The following is a 26,514-nucleotide window of genomic DNA, read 5'->3' on the forward strand; positions in this document are numbered from 1 at the left end:
ATGTTTAGTGGTGGGTTGACAGTTGGACTTGATGATCTTAAAGGTCTTTTCCAATCTTAATGATTATCCACTAATTCTGTATCCACACAAGAGACTCCCTTAGGTGGTGGGAACTCCCTCCAATGCCATAACTTGCTGGGAATTTTTACTGTTGTCTCATCACCAAATGCACATGTGGGCAGGGCAGGAGCACAGGAATGATTCAGCCAAGCTCCTTCTGCCTTGCTAGGCCTGCTGAGACTTTCCCAGTGGATCAGCACTGGGCAGCAGCTGTCTGAGTGCCACTCTCTGGCTCCTCTCTTGCTGTGGTGCAAACCTGAGTTCTTGGTTTGGCTCTCAGTGAGCCAGGGCTGTGTTTTGCCCACCCCCAGGTGTTTAAGCAGCCCTGGCCAGCGATGATGCGCACACTCTACGGGAAGCACCAGCAGTTTGAAACCGTCTACTTTAAGAAGTTTCCTGGGTACTACGTGACAGGCGATGGTAAGATGGTCCTTATGTGTGGCCACAGGGGCAGCAACTGAACTCTTGCCATGTCCTGCCCTCAGAGTCCCTTATCAGTTGTTCCAAGGGCTGGCACTGCTGCCTCACACTGTCATTTCTGGCTATTTTTAGGTTGCAAGAGAGATAAAGATGGTTATTACTGGATCACAGGGCGAATTGATGACATGTTGAATGTTTCTGGTAAGCAGGAGTTTTGTCTTCAGTGGGAACCAATGTGCTTTGTGACACCTTGCTGTGTGTGGGATGCATCTGGTTACAAAAGCCACCTCGTTCATGGGGGATGGTTCTGCATCCATGACTCTGCCCAGCAACCTGTCCTCAGAGTGGCTGGAATTGCTGGGTCAGGGTTATTGCAGGGACAGATGAGGCTGTGACTTGGTGAGTTTCTGCATCATTTCCCCTGGAGACAATGCACTGGAGGGAAGGAACCTTCTGTAACCAGCCTCTCTGCTGAGGGATTTAGGGCCGCAGGGAATCACAGGGGTTGGGCAGGATTATGTGGTCCCTAATCCAGCCTGCTACTGCAAGGAGGGCTGACCTCAAAGCTGGATCAGTCTGCTTAGAGCTTCTTAGGTTCTTCCACCACCACAGTCTTGCAGATTCAGCTGCTTCTCAGCCCATCATTTTCCATACACTGTATTTAATAAGTCACTCCCTCCTTTCCTGGATGCTGTAGCCTGCAGGTGCATCCTGCTGGCTCTGAGATGCTGCTGTACTTGTGAAAGGATCTAATTTGATCCATGGACCTGACCAGCAGTGCTTGAATCTCCACCAGCTGATGGCTCTGGGAGTTGACCGCCTTCCTGTGGCATTCTGTGACAGCAGTCCCAGGGTGGGATGTCAGAGCAGAGGTGCACAGGAGTGAGTTGTGCCTCTGTCCCAAAATCTGGAGTGCTATCCAACCCCCCCACAGCGATGAGCTGAAGCCTGGACTCTGCAGATCCAGCCTATTCCTCCTCTGCACCTCCCAGTCGACCATGTGAGCAGGTCTCTTGCCCAATCCAGCTCCTCCTCAGGCTGTGCTTTGTTTAATCCCGTGGCTGTGAACTGTCCATGATCTGTTGAAGGAAGAAGCCTAAAGGTGGGAGGGGGAGCAGCCAGGGGAGGTGGCCTTGCCCTGCAGGCGAGTGACACCTGGCAGCTTTCTGAGCACTGCTGAAATGAGTTTCTCTCTCCAACCCTTATCTGTTCTCAAGCAAATCAAATTGCTGCTCTCAAACCTGTAGTTTAGGGCCTTTTACACCTGCATACCTCTTCCTGCAGGTCAGTAAAGTGCTGCCTCCCCTTGTTTCCAGGGCACTTGCTGAGCACGGCGGAGGTGGAGTCGGCGCTGCAGGAGCACGCGGCAGTCGCGGAGGCTGCCGTGGTCAGTCACCCTCACCCCCTGAAAGGAGAGTGCCTCTACTGCTTCGTGACCCTGAGGGAGGGCCACGAGTTCACCCAGAGCCTGACGGAGGAGCTGAAAAAACAAGGTAACAACAGCCAAATATTTGGGAGGCTGTGCAGGTGATGGAGGGGTTAAGGGCTTGTGGTCTGGGGAATGCAGCATGGACAACTGTGACAAGGTGCCCCCTTGATTAGAAAGCACGGCTGGCAAAGACTAAAATTAGTTCTCCTGGCTTTTGGCTGCTCATGTGATGCCACCTCTGCCTCATGGGAGCTGCCAGTCGTGTGAGGGGCTGGGGTGCTCAGCAGGCTTTTCTTTGCAGCAGGGCTCTCCCTGGCAGACTGGGACTTGCTGTGAGGATCATTGGGTTGCTTTGGGGTGGTGCTCTGGGTGTTTGTTCTCTGGTCACTGCTACAACAAACTGCAGCATTTGGCACACAGGATGGACCCATGGCAGCTTCTGTAGGAACCCAACAGTGGATCAGTCCTTGCTCTATCAAAAATACTCATAGTGATTGGTGTAACCATTATAGAAGTCTCTGAAAGATGGAGGGAATGAAAAAAGTAATCAGTGCTCTTGCCATTGGGAAGATGTGCTTATGGCCCTGTTGGCATTGCAGGTCTTGCTGCTCCTCCCACAGTGTAGAGGCTCACAGGGCAGCAGCTCTAAGCACTGCCCTGCCAGGTGCCCCAGGGGGTGGGCTCTGTGTGTCTTAACCTGGCCATCCTGACTGGAAAGGATGTGTGGTATCTCCTCATCCCTGCAATGAAAATATCTCTTTTTTTGCAGTCAGAGAAAAAATCGGACCGATAGCGACACCTGATTACATCCAGTATGCCCCCAGCCTGCCCAAAACCCGCTCAGGTAAGGGGCACTGATGGTGCTGGGGGAGACTGGGCAGTTCCTGCCCATGGAAGGAGATCAGCCCTACGCTGCTTGTCCAGGGCTACTCAGATTAGGGAGGGAGCAACCTCAGGGCAAGCAGGGTGTGCTGGTCTGGGTACTCCCCACTCCTGCTGAGGAGTGAAGAGATCCTGACTCCTGGAGAAAGGGAGTTGTGATACTGGCAGATAGTGACAGGACAAGGGGTGATGGTTTTAAACTCATGGAAGACAGGTGTAGATTAGAGATAATGAACTACTTCCCTGTGAGGGTGGGCAGGCCCTGGCACAGGTTGCCCAGAGAAGCTGTGGCTGCCCCATCCCTGTCCAAGTGTTCAAGGCCAGGTTTGGACAGGGCTCGGAGCAACCTGGGATAGAGGAAGGTGTTCCTGCCCATGGCAAAGGGTTGGAAAGATGGTTTTTAAGGTCCCTTCCAGACTAAACCATTCCATGATTCTGATTCCTGCTTCCATGTCACTGCTGCCATTTACAGGAAAGATCACCAGACGGATATTAAGGAAGATTGCCAAAAATGACCAAGATCTGGGGGACATCTCCACCTTGGCAAACCCGGGCATCATCAAACACCTTTTCAACAGCAGATGTGACACAAAGCAGTAGCAGCAGGGCCTGTCCCTGCTGAGCAGAACTGTGGCAGCAGCAGCAGGGTCCTGGTGAGCAGGTCCCTCAAACAACCGCTGCCTGCCCTGGAAGGAAGCCTGCACCTGTTGAATTGAATGTACCAATGTAGGAATGGGGAGAGTCTGGCTCTGGACAGGCCGTGTCTGTGCCCTAGAGGAGGGTGTCTGTCATGTGGACATCAGACATCTGAGCTTCAGCACAGAGGGACTCATCCTCCTCCTTTTGCAGCACCTCGTTCTTGATTTTAATTTAATTTTTTGGGGCGGTAGAGGGTGTTAATTAATTTTATGTAATTGAGGGGCCCTGGCACCTTGTGCACAGTGGGGAGGAACTTTGGGGGCTGGAGGGGAAGTGGTGCTGGAATTACTCAATGCAAGCAGGCCAAGGAGGTGCATCCACCACTGCCCACACACCAGTTAAGCTTCCTGTTCTCCTGGGGGTGCTGCAAGCTGCAGGAGCACTTCAAACACATCATCACTGAGCTTATCTTGCATCCACTGCCCCAGCCTGCTGCTGGCAGAGGTCCTGAGCCTGCCAGGGAGTGGGGCAAGGCTTGAGGGAGCTCTGGGCTTTAAACAGATTTTAGAGCAGTTTGACACCAGATCTGCTGCTTCCTCCCTGCATGGTGCCAGCTGGTGTGATTTCCCCATCCAGGGTCTTTCCCTGGCCATGGGCACTGTGGGGAGCTGTGTATGCTTGGTGTGACAGGCTCCATGGAGCAGCTCACAGCTGAACCAGAACTGGCAGAGCTCAGTGCTCCCTTTGCTTCCTGGGCAAGGACTGGGGGCTGTTACACCAAAGGATGGTGAGGGAAACAGCCAGGCAGGGGCACCTCTGCCATGGCAGGTGACCCAGGCACTGGGCAGGCATCAGGAGCACTGATACAGCAGAGAAACAAGGCAGGCAGGGCCATGTGAGTCCTAGATCTTTCATCATCAGGAAAAAATGGTGGGAAATGTTTAGAGTTGGTGTTTGCCTAAATCTGACATGGCTGTATGATGAGGAGAGCTAAAGACCCCCAAGCCTCTTGCCCAAGAGCCTGAACACCACCAGGGTACTGCCAAAGCCATCCTTCCTCCAGTGAAGGACCTTTAACTCCAGCCCAGGCTGAGCTGGGGCCAATACCTCCTTTGCAATGTCTGTATAAAAACTGCATGTGAACTATTTTATTTTGCACTGAAACCAAAGGAGAAATGGGCTTTAAAACTTGCCGTTTTGGTGAGTGCCAGTGTCCAGGCTTTACCTGCAACCTGAGCTGACTTTGGGCTGGAAAGGAGGAAGCAGCTGCCTCTGGGGCAGGGGCCTCAGGGCAGGTGTTGCTGCTGGCCAAGTCCCAAGTCTCACTTCCTACCTGCTGCTCTCACTGGCACAGCACCCGTGTCATCTGTACCCTCGGTGCCTGCCGGTGTCCCACGTGCCCCCACAGCTCTGTGCCACTGGATTGTGCCACCTTGGTGACAAGGATTCCCACATCCTCGCTGCTCCTCTGTTACTCTCTTCAGTTACGTAATTTTGGCTGGAAACAGCGAGGGTTTCATGCAAAATGAAATAAAATTCAAGAAAACAAAATGGCAACAGTCTCTGTGTGTGTAGTTTGTAGGTGCTCATGTGCTGTTGAGTCTGGGTGAGAGGGGAGTGCTCAGGGCTGTTGGAGTGCCTGTGTCACAACCACGGTTGGCTTTTGGGGATGGGGACAGGTAGGTTCCTGCCACCACGATGCTTTTCCATGGACTGGGATTTACAGGCTGTGAGTGGCTGTTGGGCCAAGGGCAGAAGCTCTGGCTGCAGGGCTGGAGTCTGCCCATTTCCCTGGGCTCTCCAATGTTGTTCTCAAGAGAAGCAGAAGACAATGTGACAGCCACATGTCATCACCTGCTCATGCAGTACCAAGGCCGGGGAGGTGCCTGAGCACCTGAGGGGGCTCAGGGCTGCCTCACCTCCACCCAGGCACAGCCACAGGTACTGCACACCTGGCCAGGTGTGCACCTCTGCTCAGACAAACCCGGCACAAGCAGCGTGGTCAGATTGCACATTCCTTTTAATCTCTGGCTGGGGGTAATCAGCCCCCCCAGGAAAACCCCCAGGAATCCCGGGATCAGTCACACAGGCAGAACGGGGCTGTCCCCAAAGTGACCGACAGGGGATTGACGCTGCAGCGTTGAGCCCGGCAGGGGCAGGGCTGTCTCTCAGCACACCCACTCCCCAGGAATTCTGGCTTTGCGCTGCTTTCTGTCATTGACAGGGTCGGGCTGAGGCTGCCTGGGCTCTTCCCTGCCAGAGACGTGCAGCTTTTTTAGGGCTGAGGAGGAAGAGGGGCTGGAGGAAGAGGCAAAAGACCTTGAGCAGGAGAGCCCACACTCCTCCCTGTCCCTCCACTGCTATGCTGTTCCCACTGATCCATGAAACCTGGAGGGAGACACCTCTCCATCCACTGGTGCTGGTCCCAGAGTAAAGTGCTTGGAGCTGTGCCTGCCCAGCCTCCTGCAATTCCTTTGCTTCCTTGCCCCAAAGCTCCCAGTGCCAGCCTGCCCCACATCCCAGCAGGGCTGTATCCAAGGCCAGGGCTCCCTGGGAAGGTATCAGGGACTTGCAGCAGTGGGATGCACTGGCACAAGCCCGGGGGCATTCAGGGTTTATCAACATGCAGGCTGTGACACAAGGCTGCAATTCACCATCACCTCGGGATCTGCCACCATTGGTGAGATCCTTCTGCCAGCCTGTGGAGACCTGCTGGACAGGGCTGTGGGAGGCAGGGGGAGCAGATGCAGCCCTGGACTCTGCACTGGTGCCTGCCTGCTGTGGCACAGAGGCACTGCTTGAGAGGAGCACCCAGTCCAACAAAACAGGAGCTGGATGGGCAAAGCAAAAGCAAAACCAAAAGCAAGCAAGAGGCCCTTAGGCAAATCATCCAGGGCAGCTGTCCCTTGTGCAGGAACCCTGAGGATCCTCAGGCACAGGGAAAAGTAAAACTCAGAGCAGCAGCAGCATGGGAAGGGCTGGGGGGCCATGGCATGTGGAGCTGAGCTCTCCTGTTTCACCTGGAAAGCACTGAGGCACTGTGTGAAGATGAAGGCTGCTACTTGCACATCCACCTTTCTCCTCTCACTCCCTAGGTGTTGTACATCTCCAGAAATTCTGCAGCATCAACGAGCACAGAAGGGGGAGCAGCACAAAGGCCCGTTGTGGCACTTCACCCTTTGCTGTACACTCCCCTGCCCCCAGGCCAGGCCCCAGGGAACACCCAGACCCAGGCAGTCTGGAGAGGTCACAGCTGGGCTGTGCCTGAGGCGGGGTCCCCACGGCAGGCAGGGCAAGGGAACCCCTTATTCCTGGAGCAGCAGAGAAGATGGCACTGGCACATGGGGCCTTTGAGCAGTTGTGTGCGCACAGTCCCTCCTCAGAACCTGCACCCCTTGGCAAGTGCACCCTAAGGAGAAATCCCTGTGGCAGACCAGCTCTCTGGGCAGCAGGTAAGGAGGGTGGATGGGGCTCCTCACACCAGGTAGGGAGTGTCCAGCACGGCCACCCCGGCGGCCACCCCGCCATCCGCGTGCTCGATGGCCTTGGTGCGCAGGAGGTGGCCCGCGGCCTCGTTCAGCACCATCTCCTGGCCCTGCCTGCAAAGGAGAGGGAAACACACTCAGAGCTCATGGCATTTATCCTGGAGAGTGGGATTCACCTGCCACAGCACCACACAAGGTAGGTAAGAGCCCCAGGGCTAATGCTGGGTCTTTACAGACAGTGCCGTGGCTCCACTGGCCATTCTGGTTGGACTTACACACAGACTGTCAGGGTCTGAATGCTGCCAGAGCACCTTTGTTCCTAAAATTGTTTGAGAAGGATTTAAATTATATGCTCTGGAAACGTTTCTGTGGGCCTAGGATGAGGCTTTTAAACAAAAGCAGCAGCTATTCAGGGTTGAACACGACCCTGTTCAGACGTTTCAGAGGTCACCAGGCCTTCACAAAAGCACATGGCTGCATCCAGAACCCCAGAACAGCTCCCAGGAGTGAGGGATGAGACACACATTTCCACGTGGCTGTCACACCAGTGACTGCCAGCACGAGCGCCGTGGTTTTTCAGCAACTTGTTTGGCAGGAGGTTTAGAGCAGCAGTTCAGTGTTTGAACATGTGCTCAGAGAGCTGCTGCCAGGGGCACAGACTGAATGGTCATGCCTGTCCCCTGCACCTACAGCTCCCTACAGAAACTTGTCCTGCTGCTGTGCTGGGCAGCACAGAGGGGAAATCGCTCCTGACCCACGCCAGGAGCAGGGAACCATCCCAAGAACACAAGTACATTTCTCACCTGACATAGACACCAAAGATACCGAGCTCGGAGATGCACTCGGACACTTGGAGAGGACTGTGAGCCCTCAGCAAGTAATTCAGTGCTGGCTGTGGTTTGATCTTATCCATCAAAATGTAGGAGGTTCTCTCAGGGCTGTCTTTGATCTTCTCCAGAACCTGCCTGAGCTCTTCACCGTAGAGGTTGTTCCCTGACAACAAAACCAGCACATCAAGCACTTCCCAACACAGTATAAGCCACTGCCCCCAGTTTTGTGGCCCAGCAGCCCAAATGACCCAGCCTTTGCCTCCCCAGGTGCTGCCTGGGCTCCTCACACCCAGCACTGGGGCCTTGGGAGCTGCTCCAGGAGCGACACTACCTTACTACCACACCTAGTCCCCATGGCCATGAGCAGCCACAAGCCATTCTACCTTTTATCCGTCAGCACAGGACTAGGAGCCAGCAGAGAGCTCCTGCCCCTCCTGGATACAGCACAAACCACAATGCAAACCCCCAGGGGCCCAGCCCAGCTCTTACCTCCACCTTCTCGCTGCGGCTTCAGCACGAACCGTTCAGGGTCAGCAATGGCTGTGGCAGCAATCTTGTCCCCCTCTTCACCCTGGAAAGCAAGGATGGAAACAGGTTGGACATAAAGAAAGGATTTCTTCTTGGAAAGGGTGGTTTAGCACTGGAAGGGGCTGCCCAGGGAGGTGGTGGAGTCACCATCCCTAGAGGTGTTCAAGGAATGTCTGGATGTGGCACTCAGTGTTCTGGTCTGGTTGACAGGGTGGGGATCAGTCACAGGTTGATCTTGAAGGTCTATATCAACCTAAATGATTCTGGGATTTTTGAACAGCAAAGCATCAGGGAGCTACTTGACAGGCTCCTGTGAGGAGGATAAACAGGGATTCCAATACGACCACAGCAAAGCCTTCTCACCTCCTTAACCAAAGAGCAACATCACGCATGCCAAGCACACATCCACACGTTCACTCCTGACCCAGCCCTGCTCCCACTCACCTCATCCAGGGAGTAGAGTCCAGCAAACGTGGCTCTCACTCGAGCCACAGCCTCAGGGTGGCCAGGCAGCAGCTTCTCCAGGGTCCCAGGGCGGCTCAGCTCCTGCTGCACCTTCTTGGTGCCCGCCAGCTGGGTGGCAATGTCGGGGCACTTCACAGCCCGCGACCTCTCCAGCAGCAGCCGCGCCTGCCAGTTCTGAGGCACAACCAGAGCAACGCCCCGTCAGGAAACAAAACACACTAAGGGTTTCTCTGCTCTTTTCTGTTCAGTTATCGACACAGGATTTGTCTCCTGCCTCCCCGCTGGCAGGGATGGGGGTGGGAATGGCACTCTGGAGAAAAGCAGACGTGGATTTCATACCACCTCTTGGGAACAGCACAGCCAGGTTAACCCACTGCCTTTGCCAGGACTCCCTCCCCAGCTTGTCCAGTGCTGCCACCTCCAGACAACAGCAAGAGCTGGTCCGTATTATTATTACTTGCAGCCTGATAGTTCTGAGTGATCTGTAAACCAAGCCTGAAACCTTCAAGCAGGTGCCCAAACCTGTGTTAACCCCATTGTACAGAGGTACCTGCTGTCTGGAGTCACAGCTCCCCAGTGCCCTCAGCCACGCCAGACAGGACTGACCCCCACCCTGGACAGGGCAGATGTCCCCGGGATCACAGGGCATTTCAAACTCACTGGGCAAGGCTACAGAGGGTGGATTCCCAGGCAGGATGGTGGGTACTGACCTGCTGGTCATAGGTCTGTGGCACGTAGCCCTCTCTGTAGTACACCACTGCGACCTCCTGGCCATCTCTGGAACAGAAACCAGAAGAATTCACAGAGCCAGGCCAGTCCCTGCTCGATCCCCAGCACCAAGGGGGCAGACATGCAAAATGTTACAGCTTCTGCCCCTTCTCCTTGGCCTCCTGGCTGTTCTGCTCCTGGCTGGCTGTGCCACAGCAAGCTGAGGACTGCAAGCCCTGTCTCCTCTGCTCTGAGTCCCAGCTGGCCTGGCCTATCCCGAGACATGGGGAGCTGATACACGGCCTGTGCTCTAACAAAAGGCTCCATAATTCTGACACCAGTCCAGCAGGGAGGCAAGAACCTCATTTTTGAAGTTTTTGTCACCCATAAAAAGGCGTGGGAGATTGAGCCTGGAGAAAAGGAGGCTCAGAGGGCACCTTCTTGCTCTCTACAACTCCCTGACAGGAGGGTGGAGCTGGGGGGGGTCAGGCTCTGCTCCCAGGGAACAAGTGAGAGGATGAGAGGAAATGGCCTCAAGTTGCACCAGGGAAATTTCTTCACTGAAAGGGTGGTCAAGCAGTGGCTCAGGTTGCCCAGGGCAGTGGAGTTACTATACCTTGCAGGGACTTAAAAAGTATGTGATTGTGGCACTTGGGGACATGGTTTAGTGGTGCTGGGTTAAAGGGTGAACTCAATCTTAGAGGTCTTTTCCTGAACTCTGTGACACTTCGATTCTTGAAGATGAGAGGGAACAGGGTCCTTCTCCAGTGGCACAGACAGGACAACAACTCAACAACCTGAGAGGCACCAAACCACTCTGCCAGGACCCAGCTGGAGCACCACAGCCCCAGGCTCTGGCCACACAGGGCCAGGGAGCTGCTGGAACTGCTGAGGCATCCAGCACTAAGAGGGGAGGATGCCTGGGAGGAAGTACAGGGGATACACTTCCCCCTCAACTACCCAGTCATGACAAATGTATTCATTAACTAAACACAGCACAGACACCAAAGGTCAAACCATGGAAAAATCAGACTAACTACAGAAAAAATACTATCATGAAACCATGTCTTCCTTCAGGCCTGTACAGCTTCAAGCACAGTACCTGGAAACAGGACAAGCGTCACACTTGGGACCAACTGCCAGCACTTGGAGTCTGTGACCTGCATGTCCTGGCCTCCAGAGGGAGCAGGAAGACACTGAGGGAGTTCAAACCCAAGAGATCCCAAAGGGACATGGAATGTTTCCTCCTCCAGCACTAACAACCCAGCCCAGCTCCCGCTGGGGGAGCATCACGTGAATGGTAAATAGGAAATGGCTTTGTGAAAGCCTCTGAAACAACCAGGGCTGTTCACAGATGCATGTGGAGGAGGTAAAGATCCTGCAGAGCAACAAAGGCTGTGGCCTGAAGGAGGGAAATTAAGTTTTGTGCATGCAAAATCTCACCACCCTGCAAACAAAATCACGTCAACTCTGAGAGGAAATAGCAACCTGGAGCTGGGAAGGGAAGTGCTGTCCCAGAGAGTCACTATCTGTACTCAAAACACAGCACCAGGTTTGGTTGAACACTGCCCTTCCCAGCCCTGTGAATGCACACCTTGGCTCATACTCACATATACAGCCTCCTGCTGCCATCCAGGGACCCCTTCTCAAACACATCCCTGAACCGCCTCCTGATCACCCGGATGTTCCTGTGAACAGCAGGGGCAGAGTCACCAGTCTGGACAGAGTCACTTGAGCTGGAAACCACAGGTGGCACTGGTGGCTCCAGCAAGGAGGATCTGTAGGTCCCTTCACAAATAACCCCAGGATTTGCAGTAGGAGCCACAGGAATCCTACAGCCCAAGACAGTCCCTGTTCAGGGACCCGTCCTATGTTTCCTTGCCTTGAGGGAAACACCATGACTGGCAGCAGTTTGCTCTGCTTCCCTTTACCAAAAGTGAACCATCTCCTTCCTTTCCCATCCCAAGGAAATTCAATCTTACTGAATTTCCTTGGGATGGGAAAGGAAGGAGATGGTTCGGTTTTGGTAAAGGTTCAGTTGGTTGCCTCTGAAAGGAAGGAGATGGTTCAGTTTTGGTTACCTCTTCCAAAGCTCAATTTCTACACATCGCTGATCAAAAATGTTCCTCTGGACTTCCTCCACAAGAAACATCACCACAGCACTGCAAGACAAACCAAGGGAGGGCATCATTAAACCCACAAACACTCCACATGCACCCAGGATCACCAGCTTTTCATCCCTGGGATCCAGGCTTCATCCTCTCTCCTTACCTTTGGGAGCCATAGAGCTCCCAGGCTTTGGCAATTCCCAAGGCCAGTCCCTTTGATGGGTTGTTGGGCAGCAGACGTGAGGCCTCCTTAGCCTTTCCCAGCACTTTCAACACCAGCCTTTGGAACAGAAAAAAGTTGTGAATGCCATGACAGTCCCAGCTGGAGCAAGAGAGCAGAGTTGGGAGAGCAGCTGAGGACAGGAGTGCAGCAGGCCAGGCAGTGCAGCTGCTGCAGTGCCAGAGGGGCTCCCTTACCCGTGGACATCGGCCGTGCGGGAGGTGAGGCCCCCAAAACTGGCAGCAATGGTGTTTATTTCGATCTGCCTCAGCGCCGTCGTGCCATCCACCCCACAGTCAAACATGTAGTCAGAGCGGTTGATGCCCAAAAACACAGTCTGAAATACAAGGGAGGGGAGGGGAGGAAAGGGGAGGGGAGGGGAGGTGGGTTCTGCTGTCCCCTTTAACTGCAAACCCCTCTGGATGATCTCGCTTCAAAATCCTCCCAGGGCAGATCTGGTCACAGACTGGTTTGGGTTGGAAGGGACCCTAAAGATCAGCTAATTCCATTCCCCTGCCATGGGCAGGGACACCTCCCACCAGCCCAGGTTGCTCCAAGCCCTGTCCAACCTGGCCTTGGACACTCCCAGGGATGGGGCAGCCACAGCTTCTCTGGCCACCTGTGCCAGGGCCTGCCCACCCTCACAGGGAAGAATTTTTTCCTAATACCTCATCTAAACCTGCTCTTGTCAGTTTGAATCCATTCTCCTTTGTCCTGTCACCTTCATTTTGATAAAAACCTCTGCAAGTCACGCCCTGCCCCTTCTCCAGAGCCCAGAGCACTCTCAGTGCTCCAGAGGATTCCCCACACTTGTGAGAGTAAAGGAACCTCTGCAGGGGCTGCCTGCTCCGGTGCAGGTCCTGATAGGACACATTTCCCTGCACACTCTCAAAGCTCCACACCAAATCCTCCCACTCCAGGCCTGACTGCCTTGAGCAGGACTATCCAAAGGGCATGACTGTCAGCAGGGCAAGGTCCTGAGCTCACAGGCTGTGACAACCTCTCAGCGCAGGGAGCACCCAGCCTGGCTCAGAGTGCACAGTGCCAAAGCTGCAGCCACAGCCCAGGCAATCCCACCCCAATGCCAAGGGAACAGGCCACCAGGATCCCCTGCCCAGGTACCTGAGCCAAGCCTTCCTCCAAAACCTGCATGTAGATTCTGAAGAGCCGAGAGGTGAAGTCATCAACCTTGATGGTGCTGGAGAGAAACACAGACCAGATCAGTTCCCTGATGCTGCCACAGGGGAACAAAAAAACTAATTCTTCTCCAGAGAAAACCCTTGAGAGGAATATTCTCCAGCACAAGGAGCAGGGCTGGGGCTCAAGCAAGTGCTACAACACTGTGAAACATCTCCCTATGAATGCACAGTGCAAAACCACACACAAACCCAGTTTGCCCAGCACAACAAAAGGCCTCGCTGTGCAGAGGTGACTCACTGGCTGGGCAGAGATGGGACAGGCAAAAGCAAAGAAACACAGAACTCTGCAGCGACAGAAGAAACCACAAATCTCCCTGAGCCTGCACACAGTTCACAGAAGCTTCACAAGCTTCATCCAATTCCCCCTGTCCTGTCAGGCGCCAAATTCCTGCCCTGCTGGAGAAGGGTTGGCTTTTCCTCAGGGCCCCAAATCCCTGAGCCACCTGAGCTGCACCTCCAGGGAGCTGCCCTGGCACAGGGCAGGCACCTGAGACACACACAAGCCTCAGGTGCTGCATTCCTTAACCACAGGCTCAAACCTGCCCCCACAACCTCTGGCTGCAGCCAGCTCTGGAACAGGCACAAGCACTGAAACAGCTTCAAAGGCTTTACAAAACAAAAGGATGCCGGAAAACAGCCTCCTTTGCTCTGTTCTGGTGCCAGAGAGCCAACACCCATGGGCAGGCAGCACACAACAGGCAGCAAAAAGGGGAAAGGGGTGTGTGAAAGCCCTACAATTATAGGGGACATAGCCAGGGATGGTCTCTCCAGCCCAGGGAACAGCCACAGATAAATGCAGCAGAGTCCAGGAGTCAGAGCTGAACAGTCCTCCAGCACCCAGAGCGTGTGGATGGAAAGAGGGGACAGGGGGTGACTGAGCAGAGCAGGCAGAGCTGCTGGTTATAGGACAGGCACAAGCAGATGCAAAATAAGACTAAAAGAGACTATTAAATCCAGGACTCAAAGACTCCAGCAATTTGCATTTCAGACCCAGGAGTCAACAAGCTCACAGGCCTAAAACACCCACAAAACTGAAGATCACTACAGGGAGTTACCTCTTGGCCAGATGTCCCAGGTTCTGAGGCCCAAGGAGACCTCAAAAGACTTGATGGGAGTAATTCTTAGGACAAATAATGCAGCCAAGGAGGCAATTTCTACTGAGGACAGGAGTGCCCAACCACAGCTTGTGGGACATGAACAGATGGAAGGTAGGAATGCCTGAAAGGTGGTGAATGCTTGGCATCTGAAACATTTCCTCAAAATCCCATATGCAAAAACATTACCTGGCCAGAGTTTGCTCCAGGAATTCCTTGTTTTGACTGATGGCATCCACCAGCAGGTTAAAATCCTGCTGAACAGCGTAGGCTTGTTCAAACAAGGCCCGTGGCACCGCAGAGGGGAGCAGAGTGAAGGGCGCGTAGTTCACCACCTGCACACAGGGAGGGAGCACAGCACTCAGGGCTGGGCAGCTGAACAGGGGCTAAAGAGCTGCTTCCTCTGCTTGTCTGAAAGCAGCTTCTCCAGAGCTCGGGCTGGAAGGAGTGTTTTCCCCCCAAGGATGCCCTCATTCCACCTGAACTGGAGGGCAGTGTCTCCAGAACACCTCAGTGCCAGAGAAAAGGTGAATTTGCCAGTCCTGAGTTCTGGCCATCAGTTGTTTCCTCTGATCCCTGCTCAGTCTCAGGGGTGACTCTGGACCCATCCCACAGCTCAGGCACAGGGTCATAGAATCATAGAATCAATTGGGTTGGAAAAGACCTTCGAGACCATCAAGTCCAGCCCTTGGGCCAACTCCAGTCCCTTTACCAGATCATGGCACTCAGTGCCACGGCCAAGCTCAGCTGAAAAACCTCCAGGGATGGGGAATCCACCCCCTCTCTGGGCAGCCCATTCCAATGCCTGAGCACTCTCTCTGCAAAGAAGTTTTTTCTGCTCTCCAACTTCAATTTCCCCTGGCAGAGCTTGAGCCCATCGTGCCCCCTTGTCCTATTGCTGAGTGCCTGGGAGAAGAGACCAACCCCCACCTGGCCAGAACTTCCCTTCAGGGAGTTCCAGACAGTGCTGAGGTCACCTCTGAGCCTCCCCTTCTCCAGGCTAAACTCAAAGTGAAAATATTACACCAGACAGAATCTTCCAATTCACTTGGATTTTTACATGAAATGAGGGATACTGGCAGTCTGCTTGGCCTCTCCTCCCAAGCTCCCTCCTCCTCTCACCCTTCAAGATCCCTCAGAGCCCTGACCCTGCTACGGGGCTGACATCAGTGAGCAGCTCTGTGGTGGACACATCCCTCCTCATACGTCTGCCAGCCACCTGCTTACCCCCAGGGTCCTCAGAGACCTGTCCCCAACACTGTCCCACCACTTTTGCACAGAGATACTCTGAGACTACTCCCACAGACAGAGCCCCCCACCCCAGCCAGCTGCCAGGGATGCCCCACAGGTAAATCCCACACATCAGCCACCTCCATCTCTGCTGCCTTGTCCCAGGTATGGGGCAAAGGCTGATTACAGCTGGAAACACGCCAAAAGCAGAGGCTCCTCTGTGAGACTCTCCCGTGAAGGTTCAAAGGTTCCTATGGGTGGTGAGAGGCTGGGAGAGGGACAAACTCCCAGCACCACAATGGGCAGCTTCCTAAGCTTTCCCAGACGTACCCCCTGCTTGGAAAAGGGGAGCTGTACGGCAGGGCTGTCTCTCATCCGCGGGACGGGCAGCGAGCTGCGGCTCCAGCCGGGAGCTGCTCCCTGCGGAGGGACCCCTGTGGCGGCAGCGGCTCCCCCCTCGCCCCGCACTCACGTCCGAGCTGTGGGGCTGCTCTCCGGTCCGCATCAGCACTCCCGCCAGCAGCGCCGCGTCCACCGCCACCGCCGCCGCGTCCCGCACGGCCGCCGCGTCCCGCACCACGTCCTGCCAGGGCGCGGCCATGGCAGCGCTGCGGGGCGGTACGGGGGGTCAGAGCCCGGACCGACCCTCCGGGGCCGCGACCCCGGGCCCTGACCCTCGCTGGTCCCAGACCCCCGGCACCCGACCCCCGTCCCCAGCCCATCCCTGTGCCCTGACTCCCGAACCGCGTCCCTCTCCGGTCACTGACCCCCGGCCCACACACCCTTTCTTGCCACCGGACCATTTGGACCCTCGCCCCTCTTTCTCCGACCTCCACCCCAGGCACTGACCCCCAGCCCCTCACGGACCTCCCTCACTGACCCCCAGTCCCGCACTGACCCCCGCACTGACCCCCAGTCCCCCACGGACTCCTCTCACTGACCCCCAGCCCCTCACTGACACCTCTCACTGATCCCCAGTCCCGCACTGACCCCCAGCCCCTCACCGACACCTCTCACTGACCACCAGCCCCTCACCGACACCTCTCACTGACCACCAGCCCCTCACCGACACCTCTCACTGACCACCAGCCCCTCACCGACACCTCTCACTGACCCCCAGCCCCTCACCGACACCTCTCACTGACCACCAGCCCCTCACTGACACCTCTCACTGATCCCCAGTCCCGCACTGACCACCAGCCCCTCACTGACACCTCTCACTGACCCCCAGCCCCTCACCGACACCTCTCACTGACCACCAGCCCCTCACTGACACCTCTCACCCCCCGCGCTCCTTCCGCGCCCCCCTCGGGCCGCTGCTCCCGGCACCGCGGAACGCCACGTGATTGGGCGGACCGCCCCCTCGCCCCGCCCCGGCGCTGGATTGACAGCGCAGCGGACCAATCAGAGCGGAGAACAAGGCACTATGACTGCGGGCGGGAGGAGGAGCCGCGGGGCGCGTCTGGGCGGTTACGTCATACGTGATGTCATGTTGAACGTCACGCTGTGACGTCATCCTTCATAACATCAGCCGTTCTGTCACTGCGTGTCACGTCTCAGCGTTAAGTACTGCCACTTACGCCCTGCAGCTGCATCATCTGCTGCTCTGACATGAGCTGAAATTCACCCTTTGCAGGCAGGCAAAGATGGAGTTTTATTCCGAAGATTCTTATTAATTAAATAAATAAATTCTTTATATACGTCTTATATGTTGTTTCCTTGTCCTTCTGTCCATACATTTGCAGGTTCCTGTGGTCACACAGCCTCTTCCAATGTGCACTGGCAGTCCAGACAGCTGGCCCTGGGCACAGCTGGTGTCCACAGAATCATAGAATGGATTGGGTTGGAAAAGACCTTTGAGACCATCAAGTCCAACCCTTGGTCCAACTCCAGTCCCTTTACCAGATCATGGCACTCAGTGCCACGGCCGAGCTCACCTTAAAAACCTCCAGGGATGGGGAATCCACCCCCTCTCTGGGCAGCCCATTCCAATGCCTGAGCACTCTCTCTGCAAAGAATTTTTTTCTGCTCTCCAACTTCAATTTCCCCTGGCAGAGCTTGAGCCCATCGTGCCCCCTTGTCCTATTGCTGAGTGCCTGGGAGAAGAGACCAACCCCCACCTGGCCAGAACTTCCCTTCAGATAGTTCTAGACAGTGCTGAGGTCACCTCTGAGCCTCCTCTGCTCTGGACTCCCTGGGCTGGGGCAGAGCAGTGTCCCCAAGGGCAAAGCTGTGCCCAGCACAGAGGGGGCTCTGCCAGGAGCAGCCCCTGCAGTGCTGCCCCCAGAGCAGGCAGCAAACCTCCTGCTGCCCCTTCCTGCTGCAGCCAAAGGCACTGCTGGGCCCAGAGCCTGGGCAGCCCACAGGATTGCAGAATCCCAATGGATGCCCCAAAGGCCATGACAGCCTTGGGCATTGCTGGGCATGGGATGTGGGGAGAAGGGTTGGGAGCTGGAGGGGCTCATGTTTAAGGCTTTGGAGCTCCAAGCTGTGCAGGCTTTGCTTGCCATGCTCCTGGCATTGCCCTGGGCCATGGCAGAGCCCAAAGGCAGGTGAGGCCATCCCTGCCCTGCCCGCATTGCTGCTGGCAGTGGGCACTGGCACCTGTACCCACTCGGGGTGCCCCGTGGGGTGGGGAGCACAGGCTGTGCTGGGCAGGGCCGGGGGCTTTGGGCTGAGGGTGCTGGTGCCAGGGTGCCACGGGCCCCGTGGGTGCAGGTGGCTGGGGGTGTGTGCAGAGGGTGGGAGCCGTGGGGGCTGCAGAGAGTGCCGGGGGATGCCATGCTGGGAGGGGCAGGGCTGTGGGATCACAAACTGTTCTGAGTTGGAAGGGACCCACAAGGATCATCGAGTCCAACTCTGAAGTCAATGGCCCACACAGGGGATTGAACCCATGACCTTGGCATTACTACAACCAAGTTTTAACCAGTTGAGCTAATTGCAGGGTCAGATCCATCGGCACATTCACTGGCTGGTGGCTCCAAAGCCCTGGGATGCTCATTTTCCTGCGCTTCTCCCTGCATAGGCTGCACAGCCTTTCCCCCACAGCGGGGCACTGCATCTCCAGCCTGTCCAACAGCAGCCCCTCCTTTTCCCAGCCCTTTGCTCCGCCTTGTTCCTTTCCCCTGGTCTTTCACAGCGGGTTCGCAGCTTCGTTGTAAAGTTCTTATGACGCACCCTGTGCCCCATCCCCAGCCAGGCACAGGCAGGACTCTCACTGAGCCCAGCTCTGCTCCTTGGTGTCTCATCAGAGGGACTTGGCTCACAGCAAAGCTCCCACCGGTGCTCCAAGGGCTACACAGGGAGAAATCAGCAGGGAATCAGCCCTGGAGGGCAGAGGCTCTGATGGGCTGTGGGTGTTTCCAGCCAAGAGCTGGGGAGAGGCTTTGGGAGCATGGGTAGCAGGTAAAGGTGGGTGCTGAGACCAGTCAGGAGGGCACAGAGAGGGCACTGCAGAGAGCTGTGTAACAGAGCACAGCGGGAAGGCCAGGGAGAGGTGTCCCTCTTCCATACCCTCTGGCAGCCCCAGAAAGCACTGAGTGTAGTGACTTTATCCTTAAACAGGTGACAAAGGAAAAAGCCAAAGGGTTCTGCACACCTTCATATTTCTCTGGCCTGCTCCTGTGCTCCCACCACCACACTGTGCCTGCTGCAGAGCCTGGAGATGCCCCACAGGCTGCCTTGGAAACACCAGGATCTGGCAGCAGGGCTGTAAGATGTGACACTGGGCTGTCTAGGAGGAAGAGGGAATCACTTGGCCACTGACTTGTTGGTGACTTTGGGCAAGTGACTTTATCCTTTGCTTTGATTTCTTGTCTGCTCTAAAAGCTGCTTTTATCCAGCAGCAAAAGCAGCACCAAATCTGGCACTGCACCAGTGCCAAGCTCCATAGAAAGCCCTTTTTCCCAATCCTGTCTATATAGGATATATAGGAGAGTCCCTGACCCACAGGGAGGCTGTCAGCAATAAGACAAGGGGTCACGATGGGCTCAAGCTCTGCCAGGGGAAATTGAAGTTGGAGAGCAGAAAAAAATTCTTTGCAGAGAGAGTGCTCGGGCATTGGAATGGGCTGCCCAGAGAGGGGGTGGATTCCCCATCCCTGGAGGTTTCTAAACTGAGCTTGGCCGTGGCACTGAGTGCCATGATCTGGTAAAGGGACTGGAGTTGGACCAAGGGTTGGACTTGATGATCTCAGAGGTCTTTTCCAACCCAATCCATTCTGTGATTCTGTGATTAAGGCTCTGTATATGTACATATATACAGCTGAGGAGTGTGCCAGGCTCACCCATCCATGCTGTGCTCACACATGGGCTGTTCATGTCCTTACCCACACCAGCACCCTGGGGCAGCAATGGACACACCTCACAGTGGGACACATGTAGAGGAGGGTGCAAAGGCAGCCCTGCCCCTGGAACAGGCCTGTTCATGGTGGGGAGGTTTCTCCAGCAAGTTGGGCAATGCCTGTTGTTATACTTGGTCACCCTTCATAGACAGTTCATCAGCAATGGACAGGCAGGAACATGACTGGCTTTTTGTGCTGTTACCATTGCCAGGAGTTGTCCAGGTCATTGCAAGCCTCTTAGCTCTACTCTTAGGGATCTATCACCAAAATGAAGCTCTGCACTTAGCTGCTGTCATGAACCTGTTGAAGTGAGGCCACAAAGATGGTCCAAGGGTTGGAGCCCCTCTGCTCTGGAGCCAGGTTGGGAGAGTTGGGCATGTTCACCTGGAGAAGAGAAGGCTCCAGAGAGAATTTAGAGCTCCTTCCACTGCCTAAAAGTTCTCCAAGAGAGCTAGAGGGGGACTTTGGGCAAGGGATGGAGGAACAGGACAAGGGGGAATGGCTTCTCACTGCCAGAGGGCAGTGTTAGATGGGACATTGGGGAGAAATCCTTTTCCATGAGAGTGGGCAGGCCCTGGCACAGGTTGCCCAGAGAAGCTGTGGCTGCCCCATCCCTAGAAGTGTCCAAGGCCAGGTTGGATGGGGCTTGGAGCAACCTGGGCTGGTGGAAGGTGTCCCTGCCCATGGCAGGGGGTGGAACAAGATGAGCCTTAAGGTCTCTTCCAACCCAAACTGTTCTATGACTCTATAATATGTCCACCTTGTTTCTTTTCTGGACTCAGAAGTCCTACTCTTTCCTTTTTCTCTATGCCACCCCTTTGGTCAATAACTGTGGCTTCACACCTTAATTAATACAGATCCAGGCTGTGAATTTGGAAGTGGACTAGTGATTCAGTCTTATGTGACTGATAAAATGCTCTGTGCCAGGAGCCAGCTCTGACCCCATCAGGGGACAAGGGTTATTTGACCATATGCTGGTCAAGGGATGGAAGTGAGCAACAAAATCTTAGCATTTTAACAATGATGCAGAGTTTACTCAAGTAGAAGCATTTTCCTTCACAATCCTCAGTCCTGGCAGGGTCCTGAGTCTGCCATCCTTGCTGTTTGCTCCAACAGTCTGAGAAAGAGCAAAGAAAGCTTAAGTTTTTTAAGCAAAACATTGCAAAACTTTCAGCTTCATTGCAAAAAGTTGCAAAACCCCACTGCCCTGTCCTAGAATGAATGCACCCTGCTCAGACTGAGAGAAGCCTGAGAATTGCATTTTGTCTTTTCCAAATTCAGTCTGAAGAGTGAGATTTTTTTCAAAGCAATCCAGTAGCCCGGGGAGGATTTGTTCATGCAGATAGCCCATAATCTCTGCTACGGGGTAAGAGAGCTGCAATGCAGCTCATAGGAGGTTAAATCACAAAAAATATGGCAGACATGGTAAGTATTTGGCATGTTACGTGCAACAAAAGATGAACAACAGCAACTGGGCCATTATCTTTATTTGCTAAAAATAGAGTCTCGCAAAGTTTAAAGAAAAGCATTTTATGTGTGTAAACCTCTCCCCTGGCTGTTAAAGAGCCTTCAAAGATGGGCTTTGTGGCTCTCGGCTGTCGCATCCCCTTTCAAAGGCTGCCCAGCGCTCAGACAATTGAAACTCAATACAACATCAGCCACAACGGGGGGAGGGAATAAATAGTTCTGACATGCCCCTGCTCTCCTCACTCATCAGAGACTGGCACATGAGAGGGAGCTGCCCAGCAGGTACGGCCCACAGGCAGCCTCACCCCGCACCCGGGATGGCCATGGCACAGTCCAGGTGTCCCAGCCCTGCAGGCACTGAGGGCACTGCAGAGCCACCAGAAAGGCAGCAGCTCCTTTGCCCACACCACTGCTGAGCTTTGCACCGTCATTTGATACCCTGCAGCTGAGGGGTGGCTGCAGAGCTGGGTGCGGGCTGCCCCTCCTCACCTCCAAACAGTGCTCATCACCCGTGATGGGCACACTCCCTGCCCTGGCACCCTATAATGGGGTAAAAAAGCCCCAAACTCACAGTTCTCCTTTGCTTTTCCTGCTGCAAAGAAACCATCTTAGCCCAGTCTGAGGTTTTGGTCAACTCTATGTTGTTGGTACAGAAAAATCAAAGGTGAGCAATTCAGATCTATATAGACTCTGTGAGGCTGAAAGCAGCTAAGGATAATCAAGGCCACACCTACTGGGGACCGGTAAAGGAGAAATCACTCGCTAGGAGTTCTCAGCAACTCCCCAGAAGCTTCTCATGAGAACTCCTCAGGTTTCCCACAGGACTCCGGAGGTGTTCCTGCAAACAGGCAGGATGATTTCACCGAAACACTGGACTTGTGAGATATGGACTATAACCAATTAGCATTTGCAATTAGACGGTGTGAGGTTCAGTTTAGCCAAGAGAACGTAGCTTTAACCCTTTATAAACCGTGTGCAGTGTGTAATAAATGGCATTCTTTTGACCACATTGGTCTGGTGTGTGGTGTCCTTATTCCTAAACGTTATCTATTGTTTACTTTACTGTGGTACCTCCGGGTGTTTGGGCATTAATGTAGAACTAGAGTTTGCAACAGAGCAGGACCAAAGCCGTTCACTTGACAGCAAGAGGAGGGGATGATGTGATGGGCAGCACCAGCCACATAAAGAGAGAACAACAGGGCTGTGTGCCTGGAAGAGAGTTCAGAGGGCTCCTCGGGAAGCCAAACCTCTTGCTGGCCCATAATCAACTAAAAAACCCCAAACCAACAAACCAAGACAGAACTCTGGATCCCTGGCTTTCTTGTAGTATAAACACCAGCTTCTGCCGGGGCTGAAAGAACTCTATTGTCTCTAAAGCTGTATTTTGATGTGAAATGCTCTGGTAAGGCCAGCAACCCTCCCCCCTCCCACGTGTGCCTATTGTTTGAAGTGCAGAACAATTGAAGGGTGCTCTCATGGGCTAAAGATAGAACGGCAGCTGGTGCTGTCCTTTTCCCTGTAACTGAGAATAAAACAATGCCCGAGTATTGTCTGCATTGCTGGAGCGATGACATTGGACTCTCTGCCAAGAGAGCATCTAAAAGATCAATGAAACCCGGGTTTATTTATAAACGGGTAGTGTCATTTCTTCCCCAAAGTAATTTCACTTCCTTAGCTTTTCCACCAGACCTTTCCACGCCGTGAAGTGACCGTGGAGTGAGATATAAATACCACCGAGCCCGACTGGGAGAGGGGCAGCAGGACCAGCTGGTGGAAAACAAAGCACTGAACCTGCACTAGGCTGCACCTCTGTGTCCCTGAGCCGTGCCCAAACCTCTGCAGCACCGTGGTGGGGACCAGCCACAGGTGCTGATCCTGCTCTGCTGGCAGGGAGCAGGTCTCTGCAGGCACAGCCCCTGCACTGGCCGTGCAGGGACCCAGCAACTGCTCCTCCAGGGCCAGAGTCCCCCAGCACCAGGACCTGCTTCCTGTGGGAGCTTTGAGAATCACAGAAAATCTTGAGTTGGAAGGGACACACAGGGATCACTAAAGTACAACTGCTGGCCCTGCATAGGACAGCTCAACAATCCTACCCTGTCCCCGAGAGTGTTGTCCAAGCAATCCTTGAGCTCTGGCAGCCTTGGGGCTGTGATGACTTCCCTGTGCCCAAACACCCTCGGGGGAAGAACCTTTTTCTGACATCCAAACTAAACCTCCCCTGACACAGCTCCAGCCATTCCTTTGGGTCCTGTCACTGGTCACCAGAGAGCAGAGATCGGTGCTGCCCCTCTACTTCTCAAGAGAAAGTTATAGTCTTTTATAGGTTTATTTTACCTACCAGCCAACAAGTTGGTGGGAGCATGGACTGTGTGTGTGTGACCAGCTCAGCTGCTGTGCTGGAATGCTCAGGAAACTCTTGAGCCCAAATACAATGGGACAGGGGACAGCTGCTCTCTGCAAGAGTCATCCCACCAGGGCATATCCAGCCTAGAGACTGGATACCTGGAGTCAGACATTTGCTGCACTTTTGAGATAGAAAAGCCCATCTTGTCTGATGTGCCATAGTGAGGTGAAATCTCCAGTTGTGATGTGAGGACATGCAGGAATATTGCTCCTTCCTGGTGACAGCCAGTCTTGAGAAAGGTCCAAGCCTACCAGATCCCATGAAGAACTCTAGTGCCACTCCACCTTGAACAATTGTTCCCTGCCATGAGATGTACTGAGCTCAATCTCTTGATGACCCAGAGCAGTGTAGAGGACAAGCCCAGCAGTATCTGAGCCCGTGGTGAGCAGAATGCTGGGTCAATGGACCAGGAAAGTAGAACCATGGCCTTCATCAGGCCAAGGAAACAGCCAAAGCCAAGCAGGTCCCAGCCTAGTCCAGCCACTTCCATTGGCTTATGTCCTCAATACCACCTTAGTCTAGTTTTCCTTGGTGCAAAGGAGAAGGTGCATGAGGGATGGAGAGAGCAGGGGGCTGTGATGGGATCATCCCAGGGACTGATGCTCTACAGGCAGCTGATTTTGTGGGCTTGGTGTACATGTGCAGGACAACACCCATCCAACCTCCTGCTCCAAAATCTCAGAGCAGATGAAAACTGATGTGAAACCAGAGCAGCTGGGACAAAGCAGGGCAGATCCTGCCCACAGAGCATCAGAACCACAGCCCAGCTCTGGTTCTGATCAGGCTCTGCACCTCCTTTGCAGCCCCCAAGGCACCTTCTGGTCATGATTTCCAATAGCCACAATGTTGCAGGGTCTGTCCTGGCAGGCCAGGTGCAATTAAGGTGCTATTAAATATTCAGATGAACAGGGCAAGATTCTGTTTTGAAGTGCATTTCCAAAACCTCAAGCATCTTCATCAAAGGCTTACACATTTCTGTGATTTTTGCAGTGTTCAGTGCAACCTTCATTCCTTAACAGATGCTTTATGATTGCAATCCCCAGAACAAAACCCCTCCAATCTCAAAGCTGGTAAATTCAAAGTGAACAATCAAAAACTCTCCAATTTTCCCAGTCTCCAGGTGACCTCACTGTCTCCAACCTGCATGTGGCCTTGCTTGCTAACTCTGGACACTAATTTCTCATGCCATGTCTCTTCTAGGTACTTTCTCATTCCTGATACTCATTTCAGAGGCTTCCTATGTGGAGGGTCAGCCACCAATGTCCCCATGCTGCCCCAGCCTTGTGCATGGCAAGCTGTGAACCACTGCACCAAGGCAGCAGCAGCTTTGAGTTCATGAGCACCTCACCCCCAGCCAAAGGACAGCCAGCTCAGGATGGGACATCCAGGCAGTGCTCATGCTGGGAAGTGTCCAGGGAGCTGTGATATGGGGGCCTCCAGTGCTAACCCCATCCTGAATCCCACAGAAGTACCTTCCCTTTGGGGTCCCTGCAGTGGAACCTCCAGCTCACATGGGAGGGGCATGGAAAGCTGTGCTGGAGTGGTGGCTGCTGTCCCTGTCACCCTGCTGGGACAGGGCTGGGCGGGTTTGGGGGCTTGCTTTGGAGAGGGCCTTGCATGGCTAGGCTGAGCCAGAGGGACATGGCCGGGCTGGCAGTGCTGGCCTGTCATCTCCTGTCCTGCTGCAAGCAGACATTCCCACTCGATGGAAATATGCCCAAAATAGCCCCTCTGCAGATTGTCTTTATCTAATCAGCCGCCTTCTCACCCCTGTCCAGTGCATTTCAGGAGCTGATAGCACTGATATGTTAAGTGTGGAAACCTCTAGCAAACTGCCCGACAAGTAGTGTAATTCTCCTTCCTGCCACTTATCAGAGCCTGCTAATGGGAAACATTCCTCCTGGGGGTCAGGGAGCAGTGGAGGGATTTCTCTGGAGAGGGTGGCTGAGCCCCTGGCACCCTTCTGGCTCTCCAGGGCTGGGTAGTAGCTGATCTGACCACAAAACACTTGTTGAAGGGGCAGCTCTGCTGTCTGGTGCTGGTGGTGTCCTGTCCCATGGGGAGAGGCTTGTCCAGCTCTCAGGAGCTTGGCTGAGGAGCTCCATCCTTTTCCATCATGTCATGGGACACCAACACAAAGCAGAGAGCTATGGGGGGAAAAAAAGGGGAGTCTCAATGCTCAGGTGAGCTGGTCCCACTGCCATGGATGATTGTGCAGGGCTGGTGGGACATTCAGGGAGAGTGCTTGGGCAACATCCACCTAAAGCAAACTCCTCTCTGCTCAGGCCAAAGCCATGGGCTCCTTGCTGTGCCCATGGGGTTTTGTGGGAGGCCCACAGGAGCCCTCTGTGACCATTGCCCCACTGGGAATGCCCTGTCCCACTTGCCTGGGCAGGGCACAGGCCTTGCCAGTAATACAAGGATGAGCTTCCCACCACCCTGAAAACCACATCACAAACACCCCAAACCCATCGGAAGTGTCCTTCAGCAGCTGCTGGAGCAACCACTCCACATTTCCCCTTCTACAGATCTGCTCAGCCTTTGATGGACCCTGCTGGAACCTCTTCAAAGAGGGAGAGAAACTAGGGCGAACAGAAGGAACTGCAGAAGGAATCTCCGAAAATAAAATCTCTTTAAAGATAAGGCAGAGGAGGGGGTGAGCAGAGCGCAGGGCGAGTACATGCCCTGAGAGGAATGTGTGAGGCTGGACCAGCTGGTGGGTCTGGGCCAAAAGCTCATCCCACTGCTGGGGCTCTTGTGGCAAAGGTACTTGGCACCAGACCCACCAAAGGCCTCAGGTCCTTCCAGGGAGTGGGTGGAAACCTGACTCCAAGCCCAGGACAGAGGCAGAAGACCACCAGGGTAACCTCAGAGGGATCTGTGGTCCACCAGAGCCCCATGGCTCTTTAGAACTTTGGAACTCTGCCACCTTGTCCAGATTGAGCACCTCTCATGCCATGGTCAAGAGGGACCTCAGGAATGGTGTCCCCATAGTCTCCCCAGG

General features: G+C 54.4%; 2 protein-coding genes across 7 annotated transcripts in view; one reads left to right on the top strand and one right to left on the bottom strand.

The window, feature by feature from the left end:
* ACSS2 (acyl-CoA synthetase short chain family member 2) overlaps window positions 1–4,987 on the top strand; it is a 35,056-nt gene extending 30,069 nt beyond the window's left edge. For both annotated transcript variants that reach the window (XM_071573191.1, XM_071573192.1), the window contains 5 exons: window positions 372–480; window positions 613–681; window positions 1,797–1,973; window positions 2,679–2,753; window positions 3,264–4,987. In XM_071573191.1, the coding sequence (XP_071429292.1) occupies window positions 372–480; window positions 613–681; window positions 1,797–1,973; window positions 2,679–2,753; window positions 3,264–3,391 (558 nt within the window). In that variant the 3' untranslated portion in view covers window positions 3,392–4,987. The remainder of the gene's footprint in view (window positions 1–371; window positions 481–612; window positions 682–1,796; window positions 1,974–2,678; window positions 2,754–3,263) is intronic.
* Window positions 4,988–5,432: 445 nt separating this feature from the next.
* Window positions 5,433–16,651, bottom strand: GSS (glutathione synthetase). Of its 5 annotated transcripts, none has more exons than XM_071573193.1 (13): window positions 16,581–16,651; window positions 15,770–15,905; window positions 14,257–14,402; window positions 12,897–12,972; window positions 11,972–12,111; window positions 11,718–11,834; window positions 11,528–11,608; window positions 11,057–11,134; window positions 9,449–9,515; window positions 8,718–8,912; window positions 8,235–8,316; window positions 7,719–7,908; window positions 5,433–7,029 (listed from the first exon to the last, which is right to left on the bottom strand). In XM_071573193.1, the coding sequence occupies exons 2-13, from the start codon at window positions 15,896–15,898 to the stop codon at window positions 6,906–6,908; spliced, it is 1,425 nt and encodes a 474-aa protein (XP_071429294.1). In that variant the 5' UTR covers window positions 15,899–15,905; window positions 16,581–16,651; the 3' UTR covers window positions 5,433–6,905. The 5 variants fall into 5 exon arrangements, with proteins under 5 accessions (XP_071429294.1, XP_071429296.1, XP_071429295.1 ...); XM_071573195.1 differs by having other exon boundaries at window positions 16,572–16,628; XM_071573194.1 differs by having other exon boundaries at window positions 16,554–16,627.
* Between the last annotated feature and the right edge of the window lie 9,863 nt (window positions 16,652–26,514).

This window comes from Pithys albifrons, chromosome 18 (assembly GCF_047495875.1).
Source record: "Pithys albifrons albifrons isolate INPA30051 chromosome 18, PitAlb_v1, whole genome shotgun sequence".
In the NCBI taxonomy this organism is placed as follows: domain Eukaryota; kingdom Metazoa; phylum Chordata; class Aves; order Passeriformes; family Thamnophilidae; genus Pithys; species Pithys albifrons.